The following is a 19,905-nucleotide window of genomic DNA, read 5'->3' as shown; positions in this document are numbered from 1 at the left end:
TAACACTATTACGATAGTTTTATCGTGCTATATACCAACACGTGCGTACTTGCTTATCAGTTGCTTTCCTTAAATCTCAGGTACCCTATAGTGTATTACATACTACAAGAAACAGCTTGAAAACTCAAAAAAAAATTACAAACCGGCCCTTTAGTTACCTTTTCATGCCGAACAACCATCTGATGCTTTTGTAACCGGAAGCAGTCGTGAAGCTGTCCCTTGGCCAACTGGAAACGATCTTGTTGTTGGCGTTCCTCAAGCTCCCATTGCTGACTCTCCTTCTGACGCGCTAATTGTTGTCGATGTAGCAAAAATTGCATCTCAGTTTGGGCCACCTCCTTCCGGTGGTTTTCGGCCAGAACTCGAATGGCCTCATCATGGCCTTCGTTGAGCTGTCGTATGTATTGTTCCTCCCGCTGAACATGATCGGCGGTTAATCGATCGGTACGTTCTTTTAGCACCGTCTTTCTCTGGTCTCTAGCGAAGGACGACTCGATTTCACTGCGCAGGTTCTTGAGCTCATTCTTGAGTCCTTCCCTGAAGGCCTTAAGTTCTTTTTCCTGTTCCGCCCGGATGCGTTTTGATGCCACCCGCACCTCGACGTCGTGCGACTGTTCCATTTTCTCGATGCGTTGTTTTTGTGTGCGCGTCAATGCGTCAAGGTCCGTCTCGTAGTTGCGCTTGAGCATGGCGAGTTCGTGCTCAAACTTCTTGTTCTGCTGGTCCAGAGCCTGCTGCTCCCTAGTGTCGAGGTCTGTAAACTGTTTGTTCTCGATTTTCTGTAATAGCTTGAGCTCTCGGAGCTCCTGCTTTCTCTCCTCGTGGTAGTCCTTTGTGTCCTTGTCCCCGATGATCACCTTTTCTGTTGTGCGCGTCACTTCTTTACCATCAATAACGAAACGGCGTGTTTTCTTAAGCGTTTTTTGCCTAGTATTATGTATAGCGGGACGTTGCTGGCGCTCCTCCTGCCGCTTCTTGGCCGCGGCAACGGGTGGGGCACCCGACTGTAACGGTTGCTGCTGCGGAGGTTGACCATTAACACGATTCTCCTGTTCAACAACGGTAGCTGATGGTAGCCGGTCGACCTTTTCGGCTGTGGCCGTTGCTCGCTGTAATGCGTCACGTTTTTCGCGGTCCCCGCTATCGCGAGGTACGGCTGGAGCCGAAACGGCCCGCAACGCGTCCTCAGGAATTTTCTTCGGTTCACTGCTGCGCGAGGGACTGCAATACGCCGATAAGAAAGTAATCGATGAATTAATTAACAGGCCATTTCAGGCTACAAATAGAAACATTTTCTTTTTAGACGGGCGAAAATTCGCCATGGGTTAGACATAGCACTTGTACGATAATTATATTTGAACCTGATCACAATCCTTGAACTGCTATGTATTGAGCCCGAAAATGTGAACGAAGGGTATGACACCTGAGTCTCCTGCGTTGATTTGTAGAATCCCGCATCGGAACGTGTTCTGTAATAGGACTGGCTGAGTTAGAGGTTCTTCCTAGGGGTGAGCCTCCTTTTTGCAGCTTTACGCTAATTGGCACCTCATGTTCATTTCCACGATCACGCGTACAACCAATTGAAGACGGTAGGACTTCAGTGCTTTTCCAGCTCGATGACGGCCGCCTATAATAGAACGGTAAGAAATATATTAAAAAAAACTCTTAAAGAGGAGCGAGTTTGAACGCTTACTAAAATGGAGAACTCTTACTTGATTCCTTTTACTTTTGAACACATCGAATGCATGCTGTTTTACATAGTGTATGTCACGATAGCAATATATGAATGTAATGAACCTACAAGACCTGCATTCGGCGTTCGGGTGCATTTCAGTGATAAGCCTATCGTGCGATCATGAATGCCCATTCACCCCAACGACATAGTGCTCATCAACTTACCTAAGAGCGGCCTCCTGCTCGCTCTCTGACAGCGACCTTGTCCTAGTCCTCAAAACAATCACTCCATTGACTCCACCGCTCTGATTCGCGCTGCTATTATTCAAGTCGTTACCGTTAACTGGTCCTCCTATTCTGCAGCTGGAATCTTTCACAACGGCTCCTTCACCACCCACCGATATGACACTTACATGATCTTGCAATGTGCCGTTATCGTAATCGGCGGATGGGGTTGGTCCATGAGCTGTCATCACAGAACGGCTGGCCCTATCAGCCGTTGGTGGCACCGAAGGTGGAACCGAAGCCGGTACTGATGAAACAACAACAACCTCACCACCTATTACACTACCCCTGATCGCCTCCTGTTCTAAAGTAGGATAGGCGGAGTTGTTGCATCCTTGCGATGCGGCCTGGTTAGCGGAGCCTAACAGAGTCGACACTGGCGTGCCTCGTTTTCCGACCTGCTCGGGTAGGATAGGTGGGGGTGGTTTCGGAACGACGCAGCCGGAGTCGCTGTCCTCTGAGGGACTTTCATCGGACTGATCTGGAGTCGGGATAGAGTACGATGAGATGTCTGTAATTTAGATAACGTATTGGAGCATAATAAGAGAGAAAACGTTCTTGAGCCATTGGAAATGTGTTTAATTTTCATCTGAAGGGGGTCATGGTGCTTTTACCTTTTTTAAATGGGCATGCGCATTCCGGACATTACACAAGACAACGTTGTTAAACATTATTACTTTATATTTGCAGCTCCAAACATGAACCTACATATGACATTAATTTAGCAACGGAACATTTAGAACTCAGTGTAGTTGCTTCTGCATTCTGATTTGTACAAAGGATAATAAATTATCCATGACAGTCCGAAGGATTTATTACTCTTACTAGGCTAACCTAATCTAAGCTCAGAAAAACAAACATTAGACGTCTTCATAATTTCGAATATCTTCAACATATATAAAGATTATTTAGCCTCTGTTTGCTTAAACCAGTACGAATTTCCGAAGTAACAAGATGTATGGCTCCTTTTGATGACACGAATACCCACAATTGCTATCGCTGCTGCCGTCAAAGTAACTCCTCTTCTTCTCCGCAATCATCTGCTTGAGGTCCTCCAAAGATACAGCGGGCCGCTCGTCTCTTTTGGTCACTAGGACCCTATCAGTTTCATCAGCGGTCTCCTGGTTGTTGATGCTGTTCAGTACCTGATATTCTGAAGTCTTGGCTTTGACACTTTCCGTTCGCGGTTCGTGCTCGGCTGATCCACCTACATTTTCTAACTCTTCATCCTCTAATGTTTTGCTAAGATCGGGCGTTTGGGGACGGAACTCTTCAAATTTAGATGCCTTCTCCTCAATGTCGGGTGTAACCTTACCCGTAGGAACGTCTGAAGCTAAAAAGTATCAAAGAGCAAGCAACTCAATAAGATTCTTGTGCGAAGAACACGTTTGTTGTCCTCCCTACTTAATTAATACACTGCTGCATCTAAACACAGTCATCGTAAGTTCCCTTTTCAATAAAGAAGTTTCCAGTATTATCACATAAAGAAGTAAATTTTTGAAATAACACTCGAAGTAATCAACCACAACTGACTGTTGTCTTCTTAACCAACCTCTCAGCCTTCTTTCCAGAGTATCTGCAATAACCTGCGGCTGATGTCTATCGCCAGATTCCTGAAGTATAACCTCTTCGGCCGATTTCAAAACTGCCGATTTCAATTTCTCTTCGGCAATTGCCCCACTAGTTATTGTCGGGGGTTTTGGTGCAGGTTTTTTGAAAGTCGGTTTCCCGCCGGAATCGGTTGGGGACAGAGACGGCGGACCGGGCGATGTGTTTTTCCTAGTAGAAATCTCCCTATTGCCACTCTCCCGGACAGGACTGACATGTTTAACTGCTCCGGGTGGCGGGGGTGCGGGCTTTTTCTTTGTTGGGCTAACGAGGTCCTTTACACGCTGGCCAGAACCGAGATTAGCAGTTCTCGGTGGAGATTCGCCCTGACGGTGGGGTGGCAGTGGAGTGGGCAACTCCTCCGGTGTTGACGAACTCGGCGGCGTAAGCAACGCGAGCTGTTTGTCGTCCTGAGGGGTCGATGGAGTACTGCCCGTTCCTGTGCCAGCCTTCAACGTGCCGTCGTCTTCACATGACATCTGGGAGCTCGTTTCCCCATTCGACTCTACCACCGACGCTCGATACTGAAAAATACAAGCTGATTAAACTATAGCAAAGAGAAGAGACAAAAACCAATAATGCATCGTAATATGCATAAATAAATGTGAGAAGCTGAGGCCTGGCTCGGTTGCTCTTACAAAGGAACTAGTTTGACTTAGCCGAAATTTTTCAGCATAATTAACCATCTACAGAAATACATACTGGAACAACACATATTGAAGGTGTAGTATTGACAGACTATTCTTTAAGCAAAATAGGTATGACTAGTCGTTATCTGCAGTTAGTTGAGGCAAACGACGATCTTGTGAAAGCTGGTGCTAAAACAAAGCTTCAGACTCACATCTTCCTCCTCCACTTCTTCAACGGTGACGTCAGCCTTGTATTCAGCTATGAGGTCACAAATTGGCTTGCGATCAATGATTAACTCGTTGACAAACTTGTCTCCGAGGAGTTGATCGGCTGTTGGCCGTTGAATGGGGTCCTTGATGAGGCATTTCCGCAGGAACTCACTGAAGTCTTTGCTCCACCTGAATTGCAAATTAATGGCGGCTATATTTAAGCATCTCACGTGTGTTTTGCTAGAACACTTGATAACTTTACGACGAATGATTGCTACCCCAATTTTAAGGGGTGTGCGAGCATCTATAAGCTGGCAGCTTTGCGTTAAATAGTTTTGAAGAATACAATAGTGATAATAATCGTAAAATGGCAAAAAAAAAAATTATAGACAATCGAATGTATGATACGTACAAAAAATTCACGCCCTCTGCTTACCTGTGAGGCATATCCAGTTTTGGCGGATCATTCTTCTGGATCTTGAGCAGAACCTTCATGGGCGCAAGGTCATTGTGCGGAGGGCCCATCTGCGCAAGTTCGATTAGCGTAATGCCAAGACTCCAAATATCGGCTTTGTAATCGTACGGCTGGTCCTTGAAGGTTTCGCATACGACAACTTCGGGGGCCATCCAGTACGGCGTGCCTATAAACGAGTCCCGTTTTTGAAGTGTAAACTTGTTCTTGGCCGACACGCCGAAGTCGGCCATCTTCACCTCGCCTTCGAGTGTCAGAAGGACATTTCCAGCCTTTACATCTCTGGTAATAAAAACAAATAGCGCATTTAGCACCAGCGTATTATTAAGCCATTGTGAGAAATCCTGTAAGTGTTGGATTTCTGATTTTGGATTGTTATGACCAAGCTGAAAAGTCGCTGCTGTTGTTCGAAATAATAAACACGCATGAAATGTAAGTTGACAGTTTTCACACTTCCAGTTATAGTAAAATTATCATCGTAGTAGATATTTGACGCGAATATTATGCCTTACATAGCGAATTTATAATTTAACGGGCCTTTGAAGCGAGTAATTAGCCTGCTTCATTAGGCTCCACTTACAACTTGGTATAAAATTAATAATCAATGGTATAAAAGCCCTCGTAGATAAAAAAAAAATTGAGCAAACTAACGCATGTTATAGCGTTATCAGAATCGCACTTAGGTAGGATCTATTACTCTTGTCCTAGGAACACGCAGTTGCTTCAGGCCGACCTAACGACGGAACTACAATAGATAGCTCTTTGGGCAAGTGAAAAGGTAACATTTTTTAGGTTCTCAAAGATGTCAGTGAGATTTGAGCGCGTTACGGATTTGAAATTCTATTACGGCACACCAGTTGTTATCATTAATGCTGTACCATCAGCAGTAGGAGTTACACATTTTAGGTGGATTCTTTTGCGATCTAAATATTAAGTATAAGTACATAGAAACTGCAGGTATAATTATTAAAACTGTGTATACATTTTGCACACCCTACGTAATATAGATAGCAGCGCTAGTGTTTGGCCGGTTATTTGATGGTATTTTCTATATAAGGAAAGCTGTCCATTGTTATTTAGGTCATTCGACTAGTATTTTTGAAATTTTTAATGTTTTAAATGTTTTGTTTCTTTAGATTTTCAGTTTTTTGGCCAGCCATAAACCCGAAATTCAATTTCTGAGTGGCGTATCATTTGACGCACAACAACTATGTAAAATAAAATATCTTAAAAATAGTCAATGGTTTAGATCCCAAATCAAAGCTGTGTAAGTGTCAATAATGGCACATGAAAAAGCATAAGCTAAAATCTTAATTTAGGTGCCGTGTATATATGTTTGCCTTAGTTATAGATACTGTAGATTTTTTTTTTTTTTTTTTACAATATGAATGCGTCAATAGTTCGACTTTTCCCCAGTCTTCCGAAGGTGCGGTTTGACTAAAGTATATCTAAATGCGATTGCCCGACACGCTCCTCGTGTTATAGGTTAGTGTGTCGTAAATGTACACTAAACATATTGTGTCTCCCAAGAGCTTTATGACGATTTGTCCTAAGATCTTCTTTCTCAAGATCGAAGAATAAAACCATACTGCCCTTGGTTCGAGTTCAGGTATCGATCTGTTCCTACATATCGACGTAAGAGCTGCCTCGATAACTCCGCTAAAACTAGGCTGGTCTAAGCAACTCAATGTAGACATTTTTTGACGCAGACAAACGTTACAGATACGCCTCGATGGCTAAGCTAGGACTAGCGATGACAATAAGGCGATTATAGTACGTTCATTTCCAATAAAAGCTGGTCTAAACTGCAGCTTGCACCCCCTCGAATATGATTAGCGACACACGTTTGGCACAGCTGGCTACTAGAAATGTGTTATTATTTCAAAAACCCAATTAATTCGGCCATTTTATAGCATAATAACCATTGGTATCTTCACAAGCTACTATTTAAGGTGAAATCAACTACTGGTCTTTGATCGGATCTGCCGGTAACAAACCTACCGGTGAATGACGCGATGCGAATGTAGATAGGAAAGGGCCTTAAGCATTTCTCGACAAACGTAACGTATCTGTGGCTCAGTTAGCGGCCGCTCAAGATCGACCATGATCGAGTCGAGAGCTCCTCCCTCGCAATATTCGAGGAATAACTGAAATAATTGCAAAAATCATTGTAAGATTATTTTTGATAACAAACAACTAATAGCGCAGATTTTATTAAAATTCGATATATCGTACAGTTAAAGCCCCGGACCCACAACCATTAGCTTCTGAATCCTACTTTCGGCTAGTTTTTTTTTTTATTATTTTTCTACTAGCATCAGCTCACCGCACAATTATGTGCTTTGGCAAAGTGGATACCATCGCACTGTCTACCTGAAATATATTCAAAATAGCTCACACTGGCCGTAGGCAGTACGTTCTTAGGAAAGCTGTTGCTCGGGAGTAATGCAACAAAAACCTAAATTAGTCATCCGTCTGGTTCTTTAGCCATGGAATTTAAATGGAGAAAAGATAACGAATGAATTAGTTCCATGCGCAAAAAATTTTTTTGCCATTTTTTGGTGATTTCATTTAATTCATGTTCTTGCAATAACTGCTAGCAATTTTTAACGATCGTTATGTACTTAGATTTTGAGAGAGTACGATATAACAGATCCCGCTACGTAGACTTGTTCTTATATTACCATTATCTGAAACACCCACATACATTTTTTAATAAGACGGGCTCGGCTATCGATAAATTTTAGCTGTATATCACTTCAGTTGTTGTGGCAGATGGTCCTAATATACCATATCTCGTTAAATGTTATCTGATGTTGGCCTCCAACACCGCGACATGCCGCATGTTATTCAAACAGGTATCGTTCTCTACTAATCGCAAGCAACCTCATCCTAAGCACAATGGGTCTTCGAGCGATTATTCAAGATGGAATATATAAAAATGCTATACACATATATGGGGAACCCCTTGGCTGAATTCGTCGTACACGTATCTTATTCACACGCCATTATTTCGCTTCCGCTGGAAGCCAACGCGAAAGGGAGGGGGCATTCTGGTACATGCACTACCCTTATGTCGTATTTTCTCTGACACGACAAAGACCTTCTGAGGCGTATGCTCGAAGAGGGTCGTCCACTGTTCATATAGACTGTTACGCTGACACAGACTGCGTGTATCACTTCGAATTTAAGCAGTTTTAATCAGAACTGAAGTTTTCTTCCCCGCTTAACAGGTTGGAAAGGCGGGGGGGGGGGGGGGGTATACCAAAAATAAGATTTTGCCTAGAAGAGCAACACATATAGCGAAAATATCTGCGCAACACACTGTACTTTCGAGTCATTTTGAAATCATATGCAATGTGTCAGTAGTCAGGGGGGAAGATTTAAACCAGCAGCGTTAAATGATTAAAATAAGTTACAGCGTACTAACAATGATACTATGTAGACTTTATATATAATAATGTAGATAACATTATGTACATTGTGTGGCTATTTCTCGTTAATTTTAGCCGTGAAGAGAAGTCATCGTTTTTGAATAAATCTCGCTAATAGGTAGTTCTAAGTAAGTAATGGACATTTAGATAAATCAGTTAAAATGTCAACAAGTGGTGATGCAAACCCAACCAAGAACCCATTGGGAGAAAGTGGATAACATGGACTCATGAGAGTAAATCTGTCCCAAAGCACTTCGTACAACAATTCTAACAATGCCCCCAGATTAACTCAGTATCTCCAATGGGCAAAGAAGATGGCGCTCGAACGTATATACAATGACCAACCAATTTCAGATCGAAGCAGGTGAACCAAAGAATTTAACATCTCTCTCTAATGATTGATTGATTATTCTCGCTTGACTGCAACTCATTAAAAATACTGCTGATTGCTGAAGCAGCCTACGAGGCAATTCACTTTAAATGAGACGGGGGAGAGGTGGCGAAATTAAACGTTAGTGCTATTGATTTTTTTTATTTGCAACATGATGATTATCATATCACATACATATACAAGGTATAGCGAATATTCTCATTCGTTTTAATCGGTTGGGCTACGTAGTTCATTCAACATCTTTCAATGTGTTTAGGTGACTAGCATTTGGCCGAATTCCAGCTTCTTTTACCCGCCCGTACTCGAGTGATCTCGCATGATCCACTATTTTTCTAGCTAACAGAGTGAGAAAATAAAAGTCCGTTTTCGAAAAATACATTTTCATGTCGTAATGCCGGCGCTAGGAACCGGACCGCATCTTCAGACGGTACAACCGAAGGAGACCTTCGTAAACAGCAAACAAAGCTCTCTCGATCGCTGACGTGTCGTCTACGTACAGCCGGAGCAATAACGTTGTTCCGTGATGCGATTCGTATAAGATTATGACGACGTTTTAGCTTTCCTTTTTCTTCTTCTTTTTTCATCTGACAACATCTTCAACCTCGCATTCCCCATTTTAGTCGTCGGACCAACCGACTATTGGCTAATTTCTTTTACAGCTCGGTCCACCATCAGAGCTACAGCTGGAAAGCGACCGGACCAAGCCGATGTATTCCACTCCGTAGACTTCCCTTTCCCTATACCCGCTGCATTTCATTCTTTCACATTGAGTAGGTAATTGACCGATTTGGACGAGCGACGTTATTCGAAGTAGGTAAATTAGGGATACATATGTATACAATTATCGCCAGTCCAAAAGCGATCTCTCCTTGAAACATTCATCACAATCTCTGATGACGGGACGGACGATTTCATATTATTGGTCAATGAACAGCGATAAACATTGAGACCAACAAATGGCCTATTTATTTGTAAATTTTCTAGCTAGCAATTTGTTCGTCAAAAATAAACACGCTTTAACTGGGACTTCGCAGGTTTTTAAAACCCCATAAAAAATTAGGCACATGGCACACACTTACGGAAGCTGACTAATTCCCGCATCCCTAAAAGCTTATTTAAGCTGCTCCTTGATCTTGGCTAAGTTATACAACTTGTTGCTTTAGAAAAACTTAGGGGTAACATATAAAAAAAGTTCAGCGTATTCAATTAGTTTCCTAGGGCTAGCTACGAGTGAGGCTTTGAAGGAGTTTCTATTAAGACGTGAGGCGCATCTCTTCCATTACATAAAGATACTCGAGTATAGCCAGGCTTTAAAATGAGATATTTTTTGGTCCATAGATGCCGCCACAAATCCAGCCCAAGGTTGAAACCTCTGCGAGAAAAAGGCCAAGGGCATGCCGCTTATTCAAGGTTAGTGTCGTTTCTGCACTACCAACAAAAAGTAGGCCTTTTGGGTTTCGGGGTAGACTAGCTACACTTATGCCTAAATAAATGTACGTGTATAGTTTCATTGTATGTACCGTACGTATGGAGATTTTTCCAACTAAAAATCTATTCACGCTGCTAATATTTGCCAACCATTTAACATGCTGCAATGTGTTTATTTGTAATTTAGGTATTCCTCAATATTTTGTCGCGCAATAGTCCCGATCATATCAAAATTAAACATAGAAGCGCCACTTATTTAAGCTATGGGACCTTATTTGGTATCAACTACGTTGTAGCATTTTAGTACCAATAACTTCCAGTGGGTTTATTGCCAGCGACAACTTTAGATTTATTGTTATTACTGGCGAATGCCATCTGTTTTAACTAATACCAGACCCTGTACATCGGTACGTTCTTCTCATCAAACGTCGAGAATCTGGAATAACGATGAAAGTGATCTGTGGGTCGCAGGATCCATAACACGACATATACAGATACTACGCCTTTCCTAGCTTTTCCACACCGCCATACTTCTCGGGCCTCATTTTTAAACAAGATTCTAATTAGAATTACCGATAACAGCCTGCACTCAAACATCACAATACCCTTGACCTTAGTCACTAATTGTTGTATAATTCTACATAATTGCTATCACAACATCAAGTCGGCCTCATTATCAACTTATCGACAATGTCGACTAAGTTTATCCGACCGTCGAATAAGTTTAATCTTCTTAATACTGAAATCTAACCTTACCCCTTACTTACATTTGTAAGTTATTTTATACACATGCATAAATATATTAGAAAAACAAAAACAATTAGCAACAATCACCGATAAACTGCTAGAGCGTAGGCTTCAATTTACATCGCATAACTGTCTGTCTATTAATGGCGTTTATTTCAATCAATAACTGAGCAGTTGCAACATTACTGCAGTCCTGTTCACCTGCTCAGGCACTGAAAATATTTGAACGATTTATCCTCCATTATTTTCCCCAATTGCAGGCTGGCACCCGTATCTTACTACATTAGGTCCAGCACTCCGAGACAATCTGCATCATTGAGCTTTCTTTAGCGTCCTCGTTTGTACGCGTTCGACGACGACGCCGTTCGTCGTTTAATGTTCTATTGGCATTGTGGCATTTGCAATCATCTCGTCTGCAGGCAGCGTTCGTCCAAACGAAGTATTCGAATTAGCGATAGATATCCCTACTTCTACAGGTTACTCTAGAGTGATGCAGTCGATGTGCAACTGCAGACCATCTATTGCAGAAGCCTTCATTGCCCTGAACTAAACCTGGTATTTCGTCGTCTGTCAGAAATAGCATTCTGCTCCCTGCCGTGCAAAAGCTCAATAGTTAGAACAGTCCATGTGCACGCCTACGATCATTCCTTTCGACCTTATTCAGTCGCCTGGACTGCCATGATCGCTCTAAGAGCGGAGACTACTATTCTGAAGAGCGGAATGAGGGCCACTAGCGCGGCCCCCGTAACTGCGACAGCTTGTCCTGCTATCGGCCCGCCAGTCCTAGACGATTCATAGCACGGCACCACATGGCGATGGCACTTTGCTGCCATTGCGTCGAAGAAGGACGCGCTGTTTGTTTGTCTGCCTATCTAGTTACGGCCGCCGACCATTCAGGCATCATGTCACCATGCCCCAAATCAGCATGCCGTAATTCTCGGGAACTATCCATAGCAGCGTCGCAGTGACACCTGTTGTAGACTTGCTAAAGTGGAAGTGAAGGACAATCACGGGGCCAAGGCTGCTCTATCATAAAGGCCACTACAGTCGGCCGATGATCTAATGTGATTTTGACTAACTGGTTGTATTGACCTTGTTCTTCATTATTTTTCAATAATAACAACACTCATCCCAAATGGCACAGGGGTCAAGTTATCCTTTGGAGGCTAGTTTAACACGGCAATGATGATTATTGAATAAGACAAAATATTATCTTTGTGCATAAGATAGAACCGAATAAAAGTAACGTATTACCTGTAATGATCTACGTTACGGTCATGAGGTTCCCACTCCTATCACTTGTATATACACATATGTATGCAGCATAATCGCAACAATATATTCATATATTTTTGTGATTATACTGACCTTAGCGTAATAATAATAATTATGTCAAAGAAAGCAAAATAAGCACTGGTACAGAGTGTGAATCTGCTGCATTTATTGCTGAGCTTACATACCGAGACAAATATTGCCGACCCTCAATCTGCTAAGCAGACGACCACACACTCATGTAACGAATAGGAAAAGGGTAAAAAAAATAAGTATCCGCTTATGCGGAACGGATTGGATCAGTTAAATAATGAAGACAACCCTGTATGCTTACCCATAATTCTTGATCGTGCAAGAACGCCTCCTTGAGTTCGACAATGTTGGCATGTCGGCATTCTGACAAGATGTCAACTTCTACCGTGAAATCCTCGAGATCCTCGTCCGAATCAAGCTTGCAGACTTTAGCGGCCGCAAGCACGCCCGTCTCTTTGTGCTTGGCCTGCAAATACCAAATGCCGACAACGTTAGCAGGATTTCGTCGCTTTATTCTTCGGTAACCACGGATTTATAAATTAACATTTACATTGTTTATTGTTTCGTTTGTCCACTTTGGCTAACGGAGGGACTAAAGCATTGAACGTCTACGTGTTTTTATCACAAAAGGTATGCGCTTACGAAGCATTTTTCTGCAATATCATCAAAGTGCGTATTTTGGAGATAGCCAACACCAATTAACGTAATGATACTAAATTAGATGAACTTCGAAACTCTATTTCACAGACGCAGGCCACAGGACCTGCGCTCACCCTCGTTTCTTACAATCGTCAGGCTAACAACAACACACTAACGAATAGTAACCACACTTCCAAAAATCATATTTTCGCGGAAAAATTAAATGATCGCCTAGTTTAAAAGCAATCAATATTATGATAGCAGTCCAAAAGTGCGCTTTACACAATTTTAATTGTCTGTAATCAAATTATATTGTGGTGGTGTATTTTCCCAGTGGGATCTTTAAATGGTAACACTTAGCTTTATTGAATCTTTGTTACGATATTTAAAACCCAACGAAAAACAATAAGGTTTAGCTCTGACTGCGAGTAGGTTTCGTTATAAAGTTACGTGATTAACACTGCGTCTTAGTATCACAGCAAAAAAAAAAACTCTCAGAATATATATACATAAACAATCAGTGAACGAACCCATCGAGTCGTTTTTACAGCTGGTTCGCTTTGCCAACATAAGCTTAAATCTACACTTTCGGCCTAATACGTAAATCAGATATATGTGTAAGGCATGAAATACCCTTACCCGTATGCTTTTAAGATATCGCAATAAAAGCAAGCTTGATAATATTTTTTTTTTCTAATTGTACCGCTTTGTTGCCATTACTGTTATCGGTCTCAGTTCGGAGTGCGACTATTTATTTTCTGTCACATGATTGGTATTATATTCGGGTAGACATCACTGCTATATTCAGCATATTGTCCAGCTTACCTTGTGCACTTTTCCGAAGGCCCCATCACCCAATTCACCGATGAGTTCCCAGAATTCGAGAGGATTCGTTTCATAACGGATGTTGTGACTCAGCTTTCGCCGCTTCGCATCCTGGGCAACTGCTGTTGAGTTTGTGTTTAACGAGAAAATCTTTTTGATATTCGAAAAGAACGACATGTTGCGATCCTGCAATGTAAAAATACAGAAAATCATCAAAACGAGACATTACTAAGATTATAATGAAATACGATTAGCTAGAAGGCAAATCCCAACACAAACTTCTTATAGTTAACTGTTAGTTCGACATCATAAACCCATTCCGAACTTCGTAGAACCCAGTTAGCCAAATTTAAACCGAACACACGTCAGCTATCGTCATCCACGTAACAGGGCGTTGTCTAAATGAGGCTGGTGTCTATTTACTCGTCTCGGCCAAAAACATTTAATTATCTACCAATGAATTTGTTTTCTCGTTTTTAAATTGACGCAGACTTAGTAGACCGAGCTGGTGGCTTATATCTTAAGATCTATCTCACCACAGTGGAAGATCGTTACCTATGCTTTACGTAGGATCGTAACGGGATCACTACAAGATTTGATAGCAGTCTATTACTGCTACTAGTTGACATCGAAGAATCAGTACATGCCAAGGAAGACGTGGAGAACAGAAGTACGGAAGTCAGAATTTTTTTTTTATTTAAATTGGAAATTTGTATTGTCAAGCGTTAGAGTTTATACGTTGCACGATATTCAGTCCTTCCAGGCAAGGAAATATCCCATAGGTTATCCACACTGGAAATAGACCCATCTAAATTCGGTCAGGACTCCTTCTCGACTCTAGCGCTATGGCAACGACCCAGTCTATCTCCTAACCATAGCATTGCTTACTGTGTCCTAAATTTGGTTAGACAAGAACGAATCCTTGTAATGACCTCTGGCCTATGACTGAACTAACCGAGGTATAGATTGATGGGTGCCAAAGACAAAACTTTTAATGATTCCATTTCTAAAGGCTATTTCGGTAAAGCTTCACTTGTAAACATAATTTCATTACTTTAGTCATATCTGTCTGTGGCTGTTATGCACGCGTGTAAACGAGATAGTGACGCTGGCCGTCTGAAGCCCCGCTCCCTAACTTCTAGCCGCCTTTTGGCCAAACAATCTCTCTAATGAAATAGGTTCGACATTTACTTCTAATTAGTTGATATTAATCCGTAAACGCAATATTGAGAGCAATGGTCCATTATCCTTGAACTAATGAGGCTAAGTTCACGTAGAGGTCCACATGTCTGTGTCGTATTCTGCTCGTAAATACCATTTTCAGCTTGCCATATCGTTCTAGTATCAAACGGCAAATCAGCGTTAGCTTTCTTTTTCAATCTGTCAAACGTGGCGCGGTACCTTGACACAACTCCGCCTAACTTTGACGTCGTTATCATATCATAGGCAAATCCAGATGAAACGACTTCCGGAACAAATTCTTGTTCCTTGCTTTTCACTAGGTGATAAGTATTATATGCGTTTGTACAAATGGCAGATCTTTCTGTGCCTGCTTGTAATAGCTCGAACAATACTGAATTGGGATAGTTAAGATAACGTTCACTAGAAAAAAAAAACGCTGACGCTGTAGTGTGACATCTATACAGCGATATGCGAAGACAATGAAGAAGCGTGCCTGATTATGCGCACGTCGGACCAGACGCAGAAGGTCATCAAGGCTGGACCATGTTATTCCAGCAGTCTTCAAATGGCAACAGCCTAACATATAAACTAAACGCACAGGATCGTCTATGCGTTGCGCGCTTTGAGCCATCCTTTCCCATCGCACAAATAATAGCGTTTCTTACATGTATCACCCTGTAGGTGTTGGGGAATGTTTTTTTGACTGTCATAGGCGGTGCACCAGTACCGAGGTGCGCAGACTCGGATGCCTCGATTAGTGAAATACTAGTCAGTTTATTTATACCTCGTGAACATAATTGTTAGCTGAACAAAATAGGTTAGACATTCTATTAATTGTCAGAAAAAGTAAGCGTAAAAAATCGTAGCTTAAGCTAAAAGAAGGCACTGATTAAAATTCTAAAAGCCAATATCTAGCGAGCAGATCTGGCAGCGAGAACGATTCGGTATTCATTCAAGCCAGTATTAGTATCGATTCCCACACTGAACTGCTAATCTGCCACTGAGTCAAGGATACAACCAACACATCAGTGTCGTTCGGACACGGTGCTTCTCTAAACTGCAAGAGCGACCAGCTAGAAATACTAACATTAGCTAGACTAATTAGCTATATAGTTAAACGAGAACTAGTGGGGGTCATCTGCCATGCGTTACTACTACGATAAGTTCGGAAGTCAAAGAGGTGCGGACGCATGTTAGAGGTCGCCACCTGGCAGGCGATAACAGCTTTGATGATCTGTAAAAGCTGTTTCCGTACGAAGCGTTAAAAATAACCTCAGCGTTCGCTGCCGATTTGTCGGCACGATTGACAGAAGCCACTAACTGCGGACACAAACGCGACTGACCTTGCTACTACAGTACATACCGTCAAAACAGAAATGTAACGAAGAAATCTTAGAAAAAAGAAAACGATGTTTCTTTCACTCGATGCTTCCGAGCGCTGGTTGCCAGCATGAAGCGTTTACGCCCGCCTTCGAGCATAGACCGCCACGTGTCGGCAGGTCTAGTGGACAAACGCGTTACCGGCTAAGCCATCACGGGAACAAGTGTTAAACATCTGCTTTTCTATAATTAGCATAGTTGTTATCACTACTAATATAGTAATGCGCTTTTACTGTTGCCTATTTGTATCGGTTACTTGAGACCTTCTAAACCGTCGCCTGTTCACCCGTCAAACACACAATCTATTAAGATACGTAAAACAATAGGCGTGGTAAAATACAATGGTCATAAATGACAACAACGAGGTGTCGACGATTCAACGTTCCATGCTTGCACGTTCAAGCTTTACAATTGAAACGAATTAGCTCGTCGTTGAACGTCGTGCTAATACAGATTTTAGTAGACCTGTTTGCGCTAGTCACGCAGGATCGATTCGTCACCGCATCGCGATGAACTACAGCGGAACGAATTTTATATATCTTTACTAGCAGTGCCGCTTGGAGATCTGAAGCTACTTACCAGCTCGTCATTTGACATCCGTGGCTCACTTTTGTCGTAGTAGTAGTAGTAGTATGAAGTTTCCATCTGGCACGAGTACGACAAAAATACGCTCACAGCCATTCAACACGGACGCCATAAACGTCTCTCCGTCTCTGTCTGCGACCAAACTTTGCAATGTCACATGTCGGTCTGGCATACTGTTAGCGTTAACGTATGTTGTCTAGGCAAACACGAATGAGAGGATTCAGGTTTAGCAGGATCTAGAGAGGAAAAAAATAACCGAATTGGCTGGCAGGCTTTCGATATTCTTTCTACTCCCGTCGTGTCGAAGTGTCCTGTGTGTGGCGAAAAATAGCCGATGTTATTCAATATATTTCGCTGGTTATGCAATGGCCGGCGCTGATTAACAAACGACTGACGCTAGTCAATTTGCCCATTAAGATGATTGACGGCCCAAACTGACCCGCTGCATGTTGCAACCGCATGAAGTAGACATTATCGAGTTGTTGCTAATTCGTTCGACTTGTCTGCTGGCGGTGTTTATACATCATATTATTGTTTACCTTTATATATTAGACTTCAGTACGAAGCGGCGCGTTTTATGCATCTGGCACACGCAGCTACGACACGATTACCATATCATATTCCACGCCTCTACATCCACGCTATTATATACCAAGAGGAATGCTCGTACTGAAGCAAATGAAGTCACTCCTCTCCCTTTCTAGAGAACCGAAAGATTCGGACGTAAATGCAACGAGGCTAACATTCGGCTATTACACGTGGACCGTTCGAGAAGAAAACAAAACACCAGCCGCCATCAGTGTATTTAAGAAGCGACACAGACGCAGGAAACGAGGCCACCCTCAGTTGTATTCATCCGCTGGCTTGGACAGTAGCATGGACGATGCCACGTTTCCCTTCGCCGCCACCGGGTTCGAGCACGAACGTGGGAAGCACTTGCACAAGGAGTACACCAACACGGCTATAATTAGAGCGCAGGTAAACGAGGTTCACGTGCATCGACGGGACAAGCAACGGCCTGTTGGGCTTGTCCTTCATCACCTCGACGTCAGTGGTAAACACAAAAGCAAACAGTTATAGTGACACAAACAGTAGTACTACTCGGGGTCGTCGCAGTGGTAAGTCGTTGTGTTCAGAGTGGCTTACCACTGCGACCATTGAACCATTAGAGCACGATAGTAATCGAGCATCAGCATCGCCAGTCGCATTAACTCTGGCGACGCCACTCCTCAAGCAACGCCGTTGCGTCGCTTACGGTTTGGCCGGTGTTCAACCGCGATGATGACCTTTACGGAATTTCAACGATCGGTATCGTCTCGCGAACGTAACCTAGCCACAATTTGGTCTCTGTCTGCCCCGGTTCCCACCCAGCCCGCTTAACTTCATTAGCAAGTCATTCATTCTCACATGCAGGGTTACATGCTACGGGCGAGCCATGTTGTAGTGACGCGACACAACTGACCCCATTCGGGAGAAATGAACTAGCTGCGACGAAGAGCGCCGATTGTCAATGTCCAGTGGATTTAATCTAAGTGATTGCTAGAACAAAGATTTTCCCGTGTTTTACAACAAAAGAAACATTTCGAAAGAAAATCAAGGGCGAACGTACTATGAATTACGGGTCCGTCACAAGTGAAAGAAGTAATTCATGGGAAGCTTGCTCAGTTATCGCTGGAGGGGAAGAGAGCGCTCAGGCCGGGACCTAGCGCCAACTGCGGCTATCGATTGCCTGATTATTTTTTCCTTGCCGGGGTCGTTGTTAGTGTTGGTTTACTCGATTCGATTGTCCGTTCATAAGCAGGAAAACGGGAAAGAAACAGCTAGATCCAACAGAAAACACGGTATAATAATAGTACTACTATTATTATCGTATGCATACATTCTTCATTACTACTACTGCTATGACCAGTCGGCTAACGCTGCTAATGCAACTAAATAGAATGATTCGCTACTATTGCAGTAAACGATTTCTATGTAGAGTTTTTCTATATTAAGACAAGAGTAAGAAAATACCCGGAAATCATATATGGATGCTGCTGACTGAACTCGCTTACTTCACCGGCTTTCGTAGTAGTGGTCAAAAACGACTTTAGACGCAATGACTTTTCAGTTTTTCCAGGAACCGAGAAGGTCGACCCCCAAAGGAATTTCAATAGCACAGAATGAATGCTCTACAACGGGAACGTTCATGTTGCCGGACAGAACAACTGTGTGTGATCTTGGTTTATTGTCAAAAAAGTCATTTATCCTTATATTATAAAACAAAGAGTTCAAGCATAAAGCCAAGCTTATGGCTGTCAATATTGCAAAACAAAATTACGTGTTCAATAATTTCCACATATATATAGTGGAAGTGTGTTAACATAACGTTATGTGCGTCAATAGGACACAAGAAACAGTAAATTCGTCTGGAGAAATGCTAGCCAATATTTAGTAATCACTTGGCCATTCAGACGCTTCTACTAAATTTGTTAATGATTTTAAGAACTCATTTCAATCGTTACACGCTGTTTTTATTAACGTGACTGTCCGGTTTATTCAAACCGCGACCAGTTGGATCTACGGTATTCTCTATTGCTCATTTACTTAAAATATCGAAAAAATCATAGCCATGCTTTGCAGCTGAATAAATAATTACTGTAGTCTCATCTGCCCGATTCAATGTCAGGAATATGGTTCAGAGCACATTTTATACTCTATCCCACAAAAGGTCACTGAGAACTCAAGTTTGAACTAAAAAGTTGCATTCATAAAATTCCCTGGTGTTCCTATAAGACATTGTGATGCGAATAATAAAAACAATACAGACAAACAGATGATTTTAAAAACTTGTTCTTGTTCTTCAACGGCATAAATGATCATGGTTTAGACCAAAATCAAACAAACTAAACGTTGATACTCAGCTAAATTTGATCAAACTAAAATCATGCAATGCGTTTCGCACGACCAGTGCCTCTTCTCAGGAGTAGTATTGTAGTAAGCCCTTAAACATGACGCGGCATGGAGCAGAATTGACTATAGCAGGCTATTTCTGCTGCTGCGTCTTGCACCTGCTTGCGCACCTTTTTACGATATTAAAGCACTTTATATATGTACATATATATATGTGTA

At 42.3% G+C, this 19,905-nt stretch overlaps 1 protein-coding gene and 1 long non-coding RNA gene across 7 annotated transcripts in view; one reads left to right on the top strand and one right to left on the bottom strand.

Moving 5' to 3' along the window:
- Window positions 1-19,905, bottom strand: part of Slik (Sterile20-like kinase) — a 68,002-nt gene that overhangs the window by 3,957 nt on the left and 44,140 nt on the right. For 5 of the 6 annotated variants that reach the window (XR_015317898.1, XM_022816019.2, XM_022816021.2 and 2 more), the window contains 10 exons: window positions 13,648-13,833; window positions 12,485-12,649; window positions 6,880-7,025; window positions 4,843-5,160; window positions 4,409-4,595; window positions 3,512-4,091; window positions 2,948-3,292; window positions 1,900-2,470; window positions 1,424-1,627; window positions 159-1,221 (listed from right to left, as the gene is read on the bottom strand). Coding sequence is in view for 5 of the 6 variants with exons in the window: in XM_022816019.2 (XP_022671754.1) it covers window positions 159-1,221; window positions 1,424-1,627; window positions 1,900-2,470; window positions 2,948-3,292; window positions 3,512-4,091; window positions 4,409-4,595; window positions 4,843-5,160; window positions 6,880-7,025; window positions 12,485-12,649; window positions 13,648-13,833 (3,765 nt within the window). In the remaining variant the exon portion in view is untranslated. Of the gene's footprint in view, window positions 1-158; window positions 1,222-1,423; window positions 1,628-1,899; window positions 2,471-2,947; window positions 3,293-3,511; window positions 4,092-4,408; window positions 4,596-4,842; window positions 5,161-6,879; window positions 7,026-12,484; window positions 12,650-13,647; window positions 13,834-16,788; window positions 17,215-19,905 lie in introns of those variants that run through there. The other variant, XM_022816022.2, reaches the window with a different exon arrangement.
- LOC147754566 (uncharacterized) overlaps window positions 1,530-19,905 on the top strand; it is a 38,128-nt gene continuing 19,752 nt past the window's right edge. Inside the window, exons 1-2 of the long non-coding RNA XR_015317903.1 lie at window positions 1,530-1,640; window positions 10,042-10,113. This is a non-coding gene — a long non-coding RNA (uncharacterized LOC147754566). The remainder of the gene's footprint in view (window positions 1,641-10,041; window positions 10,114-19,905) is intronic.

Source organism: Varroa destructor, unplaced genomic scaffold (assembly GCF_002443255.2).
Source record: "Varroa destructor unplaced genomic scaffold, Vdes_3.0 BEIS01000007.1, whole genome shotgun sequence".
Classification (NCBI taxonomy): domain Eukaryota; kingdom Metazoa; phylum Arthropoda; class Arachnida; order Mesostigmata; family Varroidae; genus Varroa; species Varroa destructor.
Note: the sequence above shows the minus strand (reverse complement) of the source record. Positions and strands in the feature narration are given on the sequence as shown.